The 14,204-nt window shown below is 45.4% G+C and overlaps 1 protein-coding gene across 1 annotated transcript in view; it reads right to left on the bottom strand.

Moving 5' to 3' along the window:
- WNT9A (Wnt family member 9A) overlaps positions 1–14,204 on the bottom strand; it is a 48,424-nt gene that overhangs the window by 7,831 nt on the left and 26,389 nt on the right. Inside the window, exons 2-3 of the mRNA XM_026044947.1 lie at positions 9,193–9,452; positions 5,823–6,085 (exon numbers count right to left, since the gene is read on the bottom strand). Coding sequence (XP_025900732.1) covers positions 5,823–6,085; positions 9,193–9,452 — 523 coding nt within the window. The remainder of the gene's footprint in view (positions 1–5,822; positions 6,086–9,192; positions 9,453–14,204) is intronic.

The raw sequence follows: 14,204 nt of genomic DNA, 5'->3' as shown, positions 1-14,204 counted from the left end.
TAGACTTGTCCCTTAACACCAGTCATTGACATTGGCTTAAAGTATGAGAACTTCACAAACTGTTAGAATTTAATTTTTTTAAATTAAAAATTTATCTTTCAGAAGAGCTTCTTAAACCTTCCCTTCTTTTTCAAGATTTTAGTAAAAAATAGTTAAAAAATAAGCATGCAGGCAGCACAGAATAACATAACCCTTCCTTAACTCAAGAACTTTAAACGTAATTCATTTTCTCATCAGTATTTCTAATATGTTTCACATACTGAAAAAGCATAAATAACTAAGTCCAATTCCTTGTGGGACATACCAAACACTTCTTAAATTTGAGTTTTGATTTCCAGGCCTTCGATTTTGGCTGAGCCAATCTCAACCTGAAAGAAGAGGGGTGGGAGGGAGATTTCCAAGTATCATTCCAATGCATTCCTTTCTGCCATACCTGGAGCTCTACAAGCCCACCTTTATGTGCAAAGTCAGAAACTAATCTCACAGGGGCTAATATTTACTAGGTTTGACGATGCACCTCAAAAGTGTGATGCACTTTAAAAGCTGCTAGAAAATACTTTTAGCACTTATAATGCCTGTTCAACAAGCTCTGGAGACTAATCATAGTTGCTAGTGGGAGTGGTAAGAGATGATGGGGAAAGCTTGGAAACACTGTCTCTGCAAGCAGAGTCCACAGCACAGGTCTCTTTTGCTAGACTTGTTTGACCTTTAGCAAGTCACTTAATCTTTCTAGGTCTCAATTTCTATCTGTAAAATGGAGATATGGCAATGAAGATAGAGCAATGAAGAGGGTGGTGTGCTCTGATAACATGTTATGTGATACCTCATGAAGCTCCTCAGACAGATGATAGCTCCACAAACATCTACCTGATATGGACTGTCCGCCTCCAGAGAAGGAGGTATGCTCAGCCCTTGCTATCGCTGCCAAAACTACTTAAGGGAAGAGCCATTCCTTGCATGGGCTTCCAAAACAAGCACGCCAGCATTAGGGAAGATGCCGTGCAATTCCTGCTAATTTTTCCAGAGCATCTCCTATGGTTTCAAAGATGCAGGTACAGTACATCTCAGGACATACATACTCCTACAGCAACAAGAGAGGAGAATCATCTGGAAACATGCATATAAGTCCACATAGACCAAAATACTAGGGCTGATATTGTTTGAAAATAATTTAGGAAGCCCCGAAAAAGAGAAAGATTTTCAAAAGGAGATATTGCTTAAAGGGTCTTTTGAGTAGAAATTGTTCTAACCTCCTATAGTTTTCTATGAGACACCCTTGGCTCTCTCAGAGACTATCATTTATAACCTTGACTTAAAGTCCTGAAGACAATGGTTTGTTTCTATCCCTCCATCTGGAAGGATAAAGGAAAGAGGGGAATGGGAACAGGAACATGGCAGTTTTTTCCCCCCCTCCCTCTTTCTCCTTGGGTAATAGCAGCCCCCTTTAATAGTGCCCCTTGGATCTGTAAGACATGCTTGACCAGACATACCTCTGGAAGAGGTCAGCACTCCTGGGATTAAGAAACTTAGCAACGCTCCAGAGAGGGAGTTGGAAAGTCATGTTTAATGATACTTTGCTGAGAAACTGGGCAAATTTAATTAAAACATCACTTACTCAAGCCCAGTGGAACTAATTGAGTGCTCTAATATTCTGACTTTTCATTAATGGGTTACAAAAGAGGGCTGCACTTGTGTACACGGTGGAGGGAGAAGGGGGGGGAAGATAGAGAAGAGAGCCTTAGCAAGGCTGCCTGTGCTTCATTTAATATAACTAAGAAATTTCATTGCTGGCAACTGAGCTGTAATACAGTTGACTTCTCTCACCACCGTCACCCCCAATCCCCTTGACACATGCACACAACTCCCTGACACACATACACCACACACTCTCCACCCAAACCCCCTCTAAAAGAATAGCTGAATGAGCAAGAATAGATTTGGCAAAGGAAGGGAAATTGCTTTTTTAATAACTAGCCTATTCAGAGCTCTTACTTTTCAATCAAAAGAAGGCTGAAGTCCTGGTCTAATTACCTCATCCTCACACTGGACAGACTCACCCTTTCATTAGCAACTGAGGTCATATCATAACTTTGTGAGCCATCACAGGCACAACATATTTGGTGATTATTTCATTGGTGGAAGCAAAATTACAGTCAACTCATCAAGGCTGTAAAAAAACAGAAGTAGTAAAATAATTAAGTGAGGATGTCTAAAGCAAGAGACACTAAAAGTAGGCAGGTTGGGTAGTGTCACTCTCCCAGAAATACACATATTGTTTGCCAGTGTAACACCATGGAGAAATTGCCATTTTGACCAGAATGCAATAGTTGGTTTCCAAATCAGACAAACACACATCGTTTTTTTTTGCCAGGTCTCGGGGGCCTCCTAATATATTTTGCTATGGTTAGATGGGAAGGATTATATGTTGCTAAGGAATCAGAGCAAGACCACCAAGCTCATATTAAATATTTAATATATACCCCGCAAATGTACACACATCCCCACATACACACATTACATGTGTATCTACTACATATCAATGTAGTAGATATTACAATAAGCTTCCCATAGGCAAAGTGCTGGAGAAGAAACTCTCCTTGTTCATTCTCAGCCCAGTCTAAAGCAGCAGCACAGCAAAGATCTGAAGGCCTGTAGGGCTTAGCTAATGATTTAGATTTGTGGTTTGGTTAGAGGAAAAATGCAGTGGGCAATGAACAGTTCAGAAGAGCAGGCTTCAGTGTCTTGCTGCATCACCTTGGGAAAGTCTCTGTATCTCCGCTCCTGCTCAAAACAGCGGTAATCATCCTTTTACAACTCAATTGTTGTAAATGTTTTAACCTTACATTTACAAAACTCAGATGTTTTACAACATACTAGAGGGTGCGAGAGTATCACAGCTCTTAACAATGACTCCATGTCAAAATTACTCACCCAAATGAGACCAATCAAGGTTACTTATGCTCCTTTCATATCCACTTTGAGTCGCACTAAACCCAGGTCAAACCAATTATAAACAAACTGAGTTAGTCTGGAATAGTTTTAGTCCATCATGGCCACTAGCTTAGCATCTCCTGATACCAGATAAATAAGACAATAGTTCAATGATGGGCAGTATTTTTGAAGAAAAAAGGAGGAGATGTGTCAAGAGTTTCATATTTAATCTACTGCTTTCATCAAGGAAAATACCAGTAGACTCAACTGGGGAATCAAAATATTGCCTGTCTGACAATGCTCATCCTCCATCAAGGCTGCACTCAAAGCGTGCGCAGAGCTGGTGGCAGAAAGTGAAGAGTTTAAAGCTGACCTTAAGCTACATCCAAGTGTAAGCAGTAGCAGAGACAATCCAACAATCACACTTACAAAATGTAATGCTCAGGCTTTAAATCAGTCTCAGTATTTTGATACCTGAAACAAGCACTGCACACTTTGATCATGCCACAAAGCCAGTCTGACTAGAGTAGCGAAGACTCTAATCATCATCCCTGATCCAGACATCTTCGATCATCTCTACTTCACCCTACTTGGCAAAAGTTTAAGTCTGCACATTCTGACTACATAGACTTCTGTTCTCTTGGTTGCTAGAGAACCATCCTCTTAAAAGCTTCCTCCTTTTGATGCAATTTTCACTCATTTTTACACTGCTGTGAATCTAGCAGGTTTCTTGCCTTGCCTTTAGGACATGAAGTGCAATTACTTTAGCAGCAGAAGCAGAGAAATTATTCCAACCACTGCTGCAAAGGGGCAAGGAAAAGCTGTCAGGCAGCAACACAAACTCAGACGCAGCGCGGGCGGACAAAAATAGGAACACCGGATCACTGACCTCCAGCAACGGCCTTTGACTTGGATTGCCATGAGGGCCTCAGTGTCTGGACGACCGTCACAACTGTTACTCAGCTGTTTAGCTGCAGATATCACACTCATGCTTAGAAACCACTGCCAGTGGCCAGGGATTGACCATGCCAATTAAAGGGGAAGCAGAAGATGCAAGACAGTCTGACATCCCCCTTCTTCCCCCAACAACTCTCAGCTGGATCAGGATGGGCAGAAGGGGAGATGCCTTGGGGGTTCATTTAGCTCAAAGACACCTAGATAGATCAGGGCTGAAAAAATGAGCACATCTAACCAGAAATCCAGGGCAAGTGTCAGTGGTACAACCATCCTGCCTAAAATTACAGTGCATAGAGCTGGGAATTAGGCTAAATTCCTTGGGTATGCTTTTTAGGCACAAGGATGGAAAGGACATATTCGTAAGAGTGGAAAGAACATGCCAATGGAGCCTGAAGCAACAGCCTTGAGGCTTTTGACAAGGCTGGATTATTTGTCTTTGGAAAGGAAGGAGAGCTGAGGACATGTCACTGCTCTCTCCAGCATGCAACCAGCCTGCACAGGCAACCTTCACCATTTTCAGTTCCATTTGTGACACAAGCAACTCTAGATAGCTAAAGTAGATCCTCAGTGAAAACAAACCACAAGGATAAAAAAAATAACCATCATCCCATATAGTCCAGTTCACACAAGCATTGCCAAAGAGCTGCAATAGTTCACAGACATCAAGCCATTTAATCCAGAGGCAGGAAAGCTGTCAGGAAAGTCAGACACCGGCTAAATCCAGGATATTTCCAATCCTGACCTCAGCTCTGTCTAGGAGCACTTAGTGGTAGGGAGAAGGGAAGACTTCACTGACCAACACTCACTGGTGGCATTCTCCACTGCCCCAGCTCTGCTGCAAGGAATGACATTTTACGCATACACACATGAACAACTGAGCTGGGGTCGTGATTCCTAGAATGCACAACTGGCCGGGCAGCATTCGCCTGGGAAACTGGAGACCTAGGTCCCAATCCCAGCCCCAACACTCTATCCAATCACAGGGACAATAACAAGGCTTAAGGGCTATTTATAGCCTTACAGTATGTCCCCCTTCAACAGTGGTGCAATGAAACTGATCCTAGACACCTGTGCTAGCCAATCTGAGGGATTTTTGTGTTTAAGCGATTCTAGACTAGGTACAGTCAAGTAAATTTGGGGAGAAGATGGAAAGCCCCTTCCCCTTCCCTCAACCTCTCCTCCTCTTGTTGGAATTGCTCAGCAATTGCAAAGGCTTTACCCTTTAGATCTTCTACAGGAAGGCCCCCACGCAGGAGAGCAAGCTTCTCAGGGAGGAAGGTGGGGTAAAGAGCAGAAAGCACTCAAACTAAGTGCATAGGGAAGCGGAAAGAAAAGCAAGTGAAAAATGAGGAACTGCCATATCCCACTGTCAGCTGCAACCCTGGCTCTAGGGAGGTGGAGGGTAGAGTCTCAGCATGAGAGAAACAGGCTGAGGAGACTTCAGGGAGTGAAAAAAGGCTCTGTCCAAGTTCTGTGCCAGATGTTTATCCAGTCACCTTCAAAGAAATCCAGCTATGGAAGCTCTATGTTCCCTACTTCTGCTGAACTGTTCCTGGGAACGCATCCTTTAACCTCATCCCTTCTTCCTCCTCCTAACTCACACAGGCCCAGACAATCCATCTTTCCTTTCCTTGGCAAGGCAGTTATCCCGTTCTCCTCCTCTTCATCCTGGAAAGCAAAAAAAACTTCCCTCCTAGGTCATATTTTCTAGACTTGGACACATATTTATGTCTCTGCTTCCAGTCTCTCATAACTTGGAACATTTCTTGAAACATATTGACCAAAACAGGTCAATATTGAGGCTCCACCTATGCATCAGAATATCACTCCATACATTTTACATCCCAGGTTCCCATTTCCTCACCCAAGCATGCGGAAGCCACAATAGCATGAAGTCACTCCAGCCCTGCTCTGCAGACCAGCCTGTGACTCACCTTCATGCCAACGAGGTTATTGTGGAAGTCCACCCTGGCTCGCAGGTCCTTGTTGGGCTTCCTCCCCAGAAACTCCTTGACGAACTTGTTGCTGTATTTCAGGTTGTCACCACAGCCACCCCATTGCCAAGCCTCACGGTTCTCCAGGTCAGGGGCTTCATCACAGGTGCAGCGCTCCATGCGCCCGGCACTGCATGCCTTGGCCATGGCATGGGTCAGCCCCGCTGAGGAAATGGCATACAGAAAGGCTGTCTCCTTAAAACCTGGGGGAGAAAGGAGAAGATAGCTTTATTTGAAGCCAGAACTTAAGAAAAAAATGTAGAATTTGGAGCAAATCTCATAACAAAAAGGCTTGAGCAAATGTCAAAGCATGACAAGCCCTTGCACATGACTGATGTTGGAGAGGATGTCATGGTGGTAGAGAGCATGTCATGAGAGTCCTTCCTTGGCATGGAAGGAAGGAGAGAGATGGCATATGCCCAGAATAAGAAAATACAAGCCAAGCCTTGCCAGACCAGTGGTTGTCATCCCAAAGACCATCTCTCCCTAAAAACAAAAATGTAAGCAAGAGCTGGACAGGCCACCAAGGTACCATCATTGTGATATGTCCATATTCCTACAAAGTGGACACCAGTGATGGTCAGAAGCCAGCACAGGCTTTCAGGCAAAGATTTTGTATAGAAAGCATAAAGACTTCTTTCTTCTTCTCTCAGGAAAATCACCAGGTCCTGCATCTATGCAATAAAATGGAAGGGCACAGCAGCCAGCCTGTCATCTTCACCCAAATGCCTCAAAAATCAGTTTAAGCCACCAGTCTTTTATCCACCGAACCTTTTATACGTAACCCATCACATGCAGCGTCATGATAGCATCTGCCTCCCTCAGTTAGGTAAACCAAAGCTCAGAGATATCCATGATTTCTGTCCAAAATATAAAAGCCCAAAATAAAAAGCAAACATGCCAGCATTTATAACTCCTTGTTTTTTTAGCTATAGAAGCTGTAAACAATTGCATATTTGAGACGGAATTCCAGAACAGCATTGGATCCAGCTCAAGAAATCCCCCACTCCAAAATAACACAAGTGGATGGTGACAGTAGTGGATTTATCTGCAAGCTGGTGTGTCAACCAAGGACATGCAGAGACGCTGCCAGGTCATTTTTGGAACAGTTCTTTGGGAGGTTCATGGCTATTGGGACTGCTGCCTTCACTAAAGGGTGATGCTTCCCTACCTCTTGTACTCCCACGTCACTGCTGATATTCATGTCATGAAATAGAGAGGTGCCAGGGTGCCAGCAGATATCCCCCACAGCAATGGGGTGTGCAAACTCTCCTCTGGCTTGAGACACTGCCATCAGTGACCAGTATCTGGGCCTCAACCCAGTTTACGAGGCATCAGAGACCTACAACTTCTTGCTTGAAGCCTTGGATCTAGAGAGGCTGAAGAATTTCCAAGCCAAGTCAGTGCCCAGCATCCACAGTGCATACCCTGGCTGGGCACAAAGCCAGGAGGAACAGCTCATTTGCCAGACTCTCCCCTCTCAATCCTCTTCCCATTCTCCATCATTTAAAGCCTCACAAATTCCCAGCGCCCATCAGCACAGGTATCATCTTGCCCTCAGGCAGCTCAGGCGGCTTCCAAGCAGGTCCATGTGACATTTTGGCTCTGGCCAGATTTAAAGCCATCTCCGCAGTGCACTATTTGATTGCACCGAGATATTTGGTAACAAGATAATGAGCTTTAAATCAATGCAGGCATTCTAACCTCCAGCGCATCGACAGCCTGCCATCCACAGCTATCCAGTTTCAGCCATTTCCAAAATTGTTCACGAGTATCCAAAGAGGATAACAAGTCCCTTAAACAATCCTCTGTTATTTTAAGAAACGGGCCACATCAGCCCAAGTTATAGAGGAGCAGCCAGGCAGTTTTGGTGACCGAGTACTACAACGGAAGGAAGGGGAAAATGTTTTTGCTTTAAGAGGGGATTCTTTGGCCTCTTTAAATCACTGCAAAAGCCCTGGAGGGGGCAAATCAAGCCCACGCTGATGTATTTGAATAGCTGTGTCTTCCTAGGTTATGCCTGTACGCCTTTGCCCTGGGGTATCACTTGCTGCAATGCTGAACCAGGAACCAGCAGCTCCCGGAGCAAAGGGGAGAGATTTACAGGGCAGTGTGTTATGTTGCAGAAACAACACCTGAAGGATTTACAGCATCAGCAGCGGGGAGAGATGTTGCACGGGCATAAAGCATGGGAGAATGAGACAGGAGAGAGGCTTGCAACCCTCAGAGCTGCCATCTATTACACAGGGTCTTGACTGGGGCTTCTCAATAGTATTTTAAGGCAATTTAGCTCCAGGCTGCTTTTAAAATACCCATGTCACTTGCTGCCTATGGGCAGGCGTGTCTGAAGGAGCAAGCTGTGGCCTCCAGGTGTCAGCATGAGAAAGTGCTTGGGTTTCCCAAGGCACCGTGAATCCAGAGACTCCTCTGGCACGCGGAGATATTTTTAAACATCTTGCAGCTCAGCCTGGACCCTCTTGGGTTTCATAAGGACTTTCCCTGCTTCCACTGGAGGCAGTGACTGTGCACAAGTTAAGCCCCAACACTTGTATGACTCATTCTCACTCATTAGCAAGGGAAGAAACGCCACAAACCTTCACGCTCATCACTGGGCAAGTTCAAGCCTTGGTTTCTAGGTCCATCTCCATCAGCACATGTGGGAATTACCCATACATAGGGCTTCTCCCAAGGCTGAGCAACAGACCACAGGGAAAGAGCTGCAGTTGTCACTATCGTGGGAAGATTCCTCTTGACACCAAGATGGAACAGCATGTCTTATGTCAATGACCACAAAAAAGCTTTTTTTTTAAAAAAACAATTTCTGTCCTATAAGATGATCATGCCTTTTAATGAAGGGAGAAGCCCACCCCTTGCTCTCCAATAACAGCTCGAATTCCAGCAGAAGTGAGGAGCAACCATAGCTATGTGCAGTAGAAATGCAAGCGACCAGCTCCAGCCTCCAAGGCTGGGGCCCACAACAGGAGACAGAAAGCAGGTGACCTACCAGTATGAGCAAAGAAATCACTACATAGCTACATGCAGCTACACAGAGGCTACATGCAGCCTCTGTGGCCATGACAGCAATCTCTTGCCACCATGACAGAAGGGCTGACCCCAGTTTCATCTTCATATCTCCCTCTACAAACCCCCTTTGGACCGCTAAGAAACAGAGACCCAACGCTGACAAAGGACCACCTCTTTATCTGCCAAGCCCTGGAGATACCCACAGGTGTCAGAGGCACCAGCAACCCCAAGAAGGACCACAGGATGCCTGGGGACCTGCAGCAGGCTGCGCTCCCATGCTGCTCACCTCTCTTCAGCAGGCTGGCCCGGTAGCGGCCCTCGAGGGTGCAATTCCAGCGCTCGAAGCGAAACTGGTATTGGCACTCCAGGGCGCTCATGCTGATGGCCTCCATGAGCGTCTCGGCCACGCCGGGGTCCCGCCGGCACATCCTGCGCTGCTTCTTCTCCAGCTTCAGGCGGTCACAGACTTTGTAGTGGGCTTTGACGGCAGCTTCCTCCATTTCCGAGGTCAGAGGGAGGATGGTCAGGGGTTCGTTCCCAGTCAGCCTGCAGGAGGGACAGAGAGGCACAGATGTGAGCGGGGAAAAGTAGGCAGAGAAAGAGGAGCTGTCGTGGGATTTGGTCTCTCCTGGCTAAACTACATGGATTTACTGGTGTCTGGAGGAGGGTGGAGGTTACAGACTGGTTCTCTGAAGCATAGGAGGAAGGGAAGAGGACAAGAAGCAGTATTTGAGCTTGCTCTCTCTGTACCAGCTTCATTCAGACACTAAGACTTTACAATTTCCACTTCTGCTAAATTCAGTTGCTAGCAGACAGGACATTTAATGCATACATATGGAAAGACAAGGAGCCAGTAAAAAGGCCACAGCACTACAGTTGCTCTTGTGCATAGAAAAAAAGCATTTAGCACAGCAAGCAAAGCCAGAATAGGCTTGGGAAGAGAGAGAGAGATCCATTCCCTTAAACAAAACAAATAAAACCCACGGCACACAACCCACCACGTACAACCACTCTGCCTTCAGCAGAAAAACACCAGGTTTGAGCAGGATTCCTTTTGACAAGCGATGCTGCCAAAAGGCTTCCAATGCAGAGCAACAAGCTCAAAAACAAAAAACGCCTCAAAAAAAAAAATACATGTCCTGCTGCCTTTTCCCCTGCCCTGCCTCATCCAAGCACAAGGTCCTTGACTCGTACAATGTGCAATAAAAGAAGCCAGCGTACTGTTCCCGGTGTCAAGTGACAAGCTGCTGGAGCAGGACCAGGCTGGCACAGGCCCTGGCGAGCAGAGGCGCTGCAGGAACATCTGCTGGACTCATGAGCAGCTTGTTGGCCAAGCTGCCCACGTCCCGTTCTCCTGGCTCTGCCCTCTTCCGGCCAGGTGCCAGTCCACGCAGTCAATGGGAATCACTATGTAGAGTTTGAGGGACCTCGAGACATGCTTTCTCCGGCCAAAAAAGAAAAATCACTAGAGGCAGAATTAGGAGCACGCTGGAATGGGGCAGGCGGACGCAAACAGTCTCCACCATCTCAGGAGATGGGCACAAAAGGGGAGCACATGCTCCTACCCTTGGCCAAGTGCAAGATGATCCCCTAAATCCTTAAAAACTCCACCTGCCCTGCAGGAACAGTGAGCTGTTGTTTGTTTTTAACAGGGATTTTCCTCTAACTCAATGGGATGCGTCCTGCCAGGAGCAGAGTCCCCTGGGCAAGCAGCTAGCATGCTTTCACTCCCAAGACTCTTTGCACAGACACCAAATCCTGACCTGAGCCACAGCCAGCAATACCCAGCACAGATGACAATCATTAGCAATGATTTAACAAGGTAATTTAACATCAGGTGTCTAAAGCAGGGGAAAAACAACAAGGTTTTTGTTTTAGAAGAGCAGGGAGATAGGCAAGGAAGCCTTACTCTCAAAAGTATTAGGATTTCAAGAAAAATGCTGCAATAGAAAAAGATGAAGACTCAAAAGAGTGATTTGTGGAAACATGAAGAAACCAGTATAACCAGCGTGAATTGCCCCCTCCCTAAAGAAAAATCTTCAGAAAATTCTGCTTCTGAAACAGATAAAACCACCCATAAAGTCAAATGGCACACTTTGAAGCGCTGATGAACTTTAACTCTTACGCATTTTTACTCCCACTTGGCTTGAAACACGAGTGCCAACCAGTCTCAACTATTCCCAGAGGAGACAGGACACCACCTGGCCTGTGGTGGCCTAGTTAAGTGAAGCATTGAGTAGACTTGTTTATGAGAAAAGTGGCCTGGTCCAAGCTTCACAGTAGCAAAGTCCTGTAACAGAATCTCCAGGACAGCCATTCTTGGCCTTCATCAATACATTTGCCCTGAAGGCTCATTCCTCCAAGCTTCCACAGTTGGTGCAAGAGATATCCCCAGCTGGCAAAGGAGAGGGAGGCGTAAAAGCATTTTCTACAGCTCCCACTCTCCCAATTTACCATTCCGACTGAGCTTGCACTGTTCAGTTGAGTGTTTGAGAAAACAAGCTCCAAGTATCATGTAGCAGACAGCTATTAGAGTGAGGAGGGATACAGAAATTGATCCTATGGCCAAGACTTCTGCAGAGCAATTTGTGATTCTGAAGTCCTTCCCCACCTTCTCACCTTACATACTTGGATATGAGATGTCTCAGGCTTACAAAGCTTGGGATCCAAACTAGATCAAGGAGAGTGACTTCTTAAAAAGTAAAAGAAAAATAAAGAGCTTGGGGTAGGTAGAACCTAGGAAGTGGGATGCACAGTGCTCCAGACAGAAACAGAACACAGGTTTCCAAGAGCTGCTTAGCATTAGCAGCTGGAAAATCCTGAGAAACAGTAGAAAATTGAAGTATCAAATGAACTACTTGCCAGTATCTATTTTAACTGCTCTGTGCAAAAGTTTGGCACATGTGATGGGGACGTGGTGAACCATGGTTCAAGGTGAAATGTGGCTCAAGGGCCACCCCTGAGAAACAGCACAAAGACGACATCAACACAGTATTGGAGGGGAAGTTAAAAACCACGTTTTCCATCTCCTCTCAGACCATTTCCTGGCCCAGCTGTACACAAAGATTGTGCTCTCTCCAGTCCTCCTCCTCCTCCTCCAGAGGACTGCAAATCCAGGCTGGTGAGAGGCAGGCCATGCAACACACAAGCAGACACTCACCCATCAGCACCTTGCTTATCATTCAGGCCAGTTTCACCACTTTCCAAGCTGGTCTGAATCAGACTGGAGCGAATTAATTATAAAAGCTTCTCCAGGACAAGAAAGTGGGGACAAATTTTAGAAGAGGGTATAAAAAGGGTTTTCCAGATGCCAAGCGATATATCTCTTCCAGAGGAAGAGCTCCACATACGCAAGGCAGAGCACCAGCAATAAACAAGAGCCAGGGAGTGCCTGTGGCCCCACCTGAAACCCCCTCCACCGTGGAGCTGCCACAGCATGGTACCTTTATAATCCCATAAAGCCCTTTTATGCAACCTTTGCTGAGCGAGGTCCTGTAAGGCAACAGTGTCAGCGTTGGATGCTTTCTCAGCTCCTCAAAGACCAAGCTGTTCCTTCCGAAGACATCCTTTGGAACAGGGAGTAGGAAGCTGGATATTTTAATACACATATTATGTTTACCCAATTCATTGTTATGATTACACTCCCAGCCAGTGTAATTGTATTTTGGATTGAGAGGACTGAGCATGGATGAAGGTGTGTTTGTTTACCAGGATCCCAGAGAAAAACTCATTCCACATAGCCCAGAAAGCTTTAGCTCCATGGAAATTAACTCCAGCTTCTATGACAGCAATCTGAAAATAAAGTCAAGCAAATTAATTTTGCTCTTCATTTTATACTTCAAACTGTCCTAATTACTCCTCTGTGCATCTCACCTGACTTCTGCTCTGAGAGGGATAGCTTGTACTGTCCATATTTCAGGAAGAAGTCGGTTCCTCAGTCCCTAACTCAGAGGAACCCTTCCCTGGGATTAAGATCTATAGATATTCCGTAAATACCTGCAATAATCATCAACAGTGGACAAATTGGCTGCATTTAATCTTGGGCATATGTTTAAGTCCTCTTCCTTTGGAGCAAGTTATTATGGCAGAAGAGAAGTTTCCACCATCTGTTTTACTCTTTCCCTGTCCAAATTTTCTCTCCATTTCAACTCCTTACTAGGCAGAAGCCAGGGAACAAGAAGGTCTCTCATCACCAGTTGTAAATCCTGGGACCTATCCGGTTTACCTAAGCACTAGTGGTTGCATTCAGTTGCCTTGGTCATGATCTTGCTGCCCAACTTTGTTAATAGCTTTTTTTTGAGGTTCAGACATCAGCCAGGCTTGAGAGGGATCCCAAACAAAGCCCCTGCACAACTCTATGCAACAGTAGCTGCAAAGTCCAGCTGAGCCTATGTTAACCTAGATTTATTGCCCTCAGAGAGGCAATTTCAGATGGGTCTTATTTTCAGCTAATCTAGGAGGGTGTTTGCCTCATCAGCTCATTCTTTCATGTCCAACCCTGGATCTTGTCTTAATTTAACTAGATGTTTTCCCAAAGAGAATTTGAGGGGGATGAGACAGAAGTAAGGCACTTGCATAGCCATTGAGAGCACCTTCTCATTTTTGAGATGCTTAGCAGTTTCTTTTGCAATTGCCTCCAGAGACACGAGCCAAGGCAGGCTGCTTTCCTGCAAGGAAACGCCTCTGTTGTACCATTCTGGAATGACAGGTCTGCTTGAAATATTGCATTCTTACCCCAGCACTTCCTTCTCTGCCAGGAGATTTATCTTTGGCCTATCTGTACTAACCTCCAGTCAACTCCATTTCCACTTGTTAAATGAATGTTTTCTCTGCAACACTGCTACCCCTTCTAATTCTTTTTTCTTCTCTTTCCACTATTTCTCTTTTAATGAGGACAAAGATTTTTTCTGAAAAAAAAGTTGAAAGCTGACACACTAACCCTCTTCCCGCCACACTTTCTGCATGTGCTGCTCTGTGTCTTTTTAGGCCATGCTCAACTTGCTGCTTTACACTTGCATCTCTGCTCCCCCTGTCATTCTGCATACAGTGCTGCCTTGCTGTCAGCTACCGTTAAACAAAGCAAGCAAACATTCAGAAACTCCAGTTATGAATACTGCCATTCTCATGACAAGTATTTCCCAATTGCAGTTTTGATCCTTATCTTCTCAATAGCATGGTACACATACCCAGAGCTTTTCTCCAGATGTTAACCCATACAAAAATGGGCTATCTCCTTACTGCATATTGCCCAAACCTCAATTGCAGTCTCTGCTTATATAGCAATGAGTAACAGGACTC

Source organism: Nothoprocta perdicaria, unplaced genomic scaffold (assembly GCF_003342845.1).
Source record: "Nothoprocta perdicaria isolate Ctin4 unplaced genomic scaffold, notPer1 scaffold_390, whole genome shotgun sequence".
Taxonomy (NCBI): Eukaryota; Metazoa; Chordata; class Aves; order Tinamiformes; family Tinamidae; genus Nothoprocta; species Nothoprocta perdicaria.
This window is presented reverse-complemented; position numbering and strand designations above follow the sequence as displayed.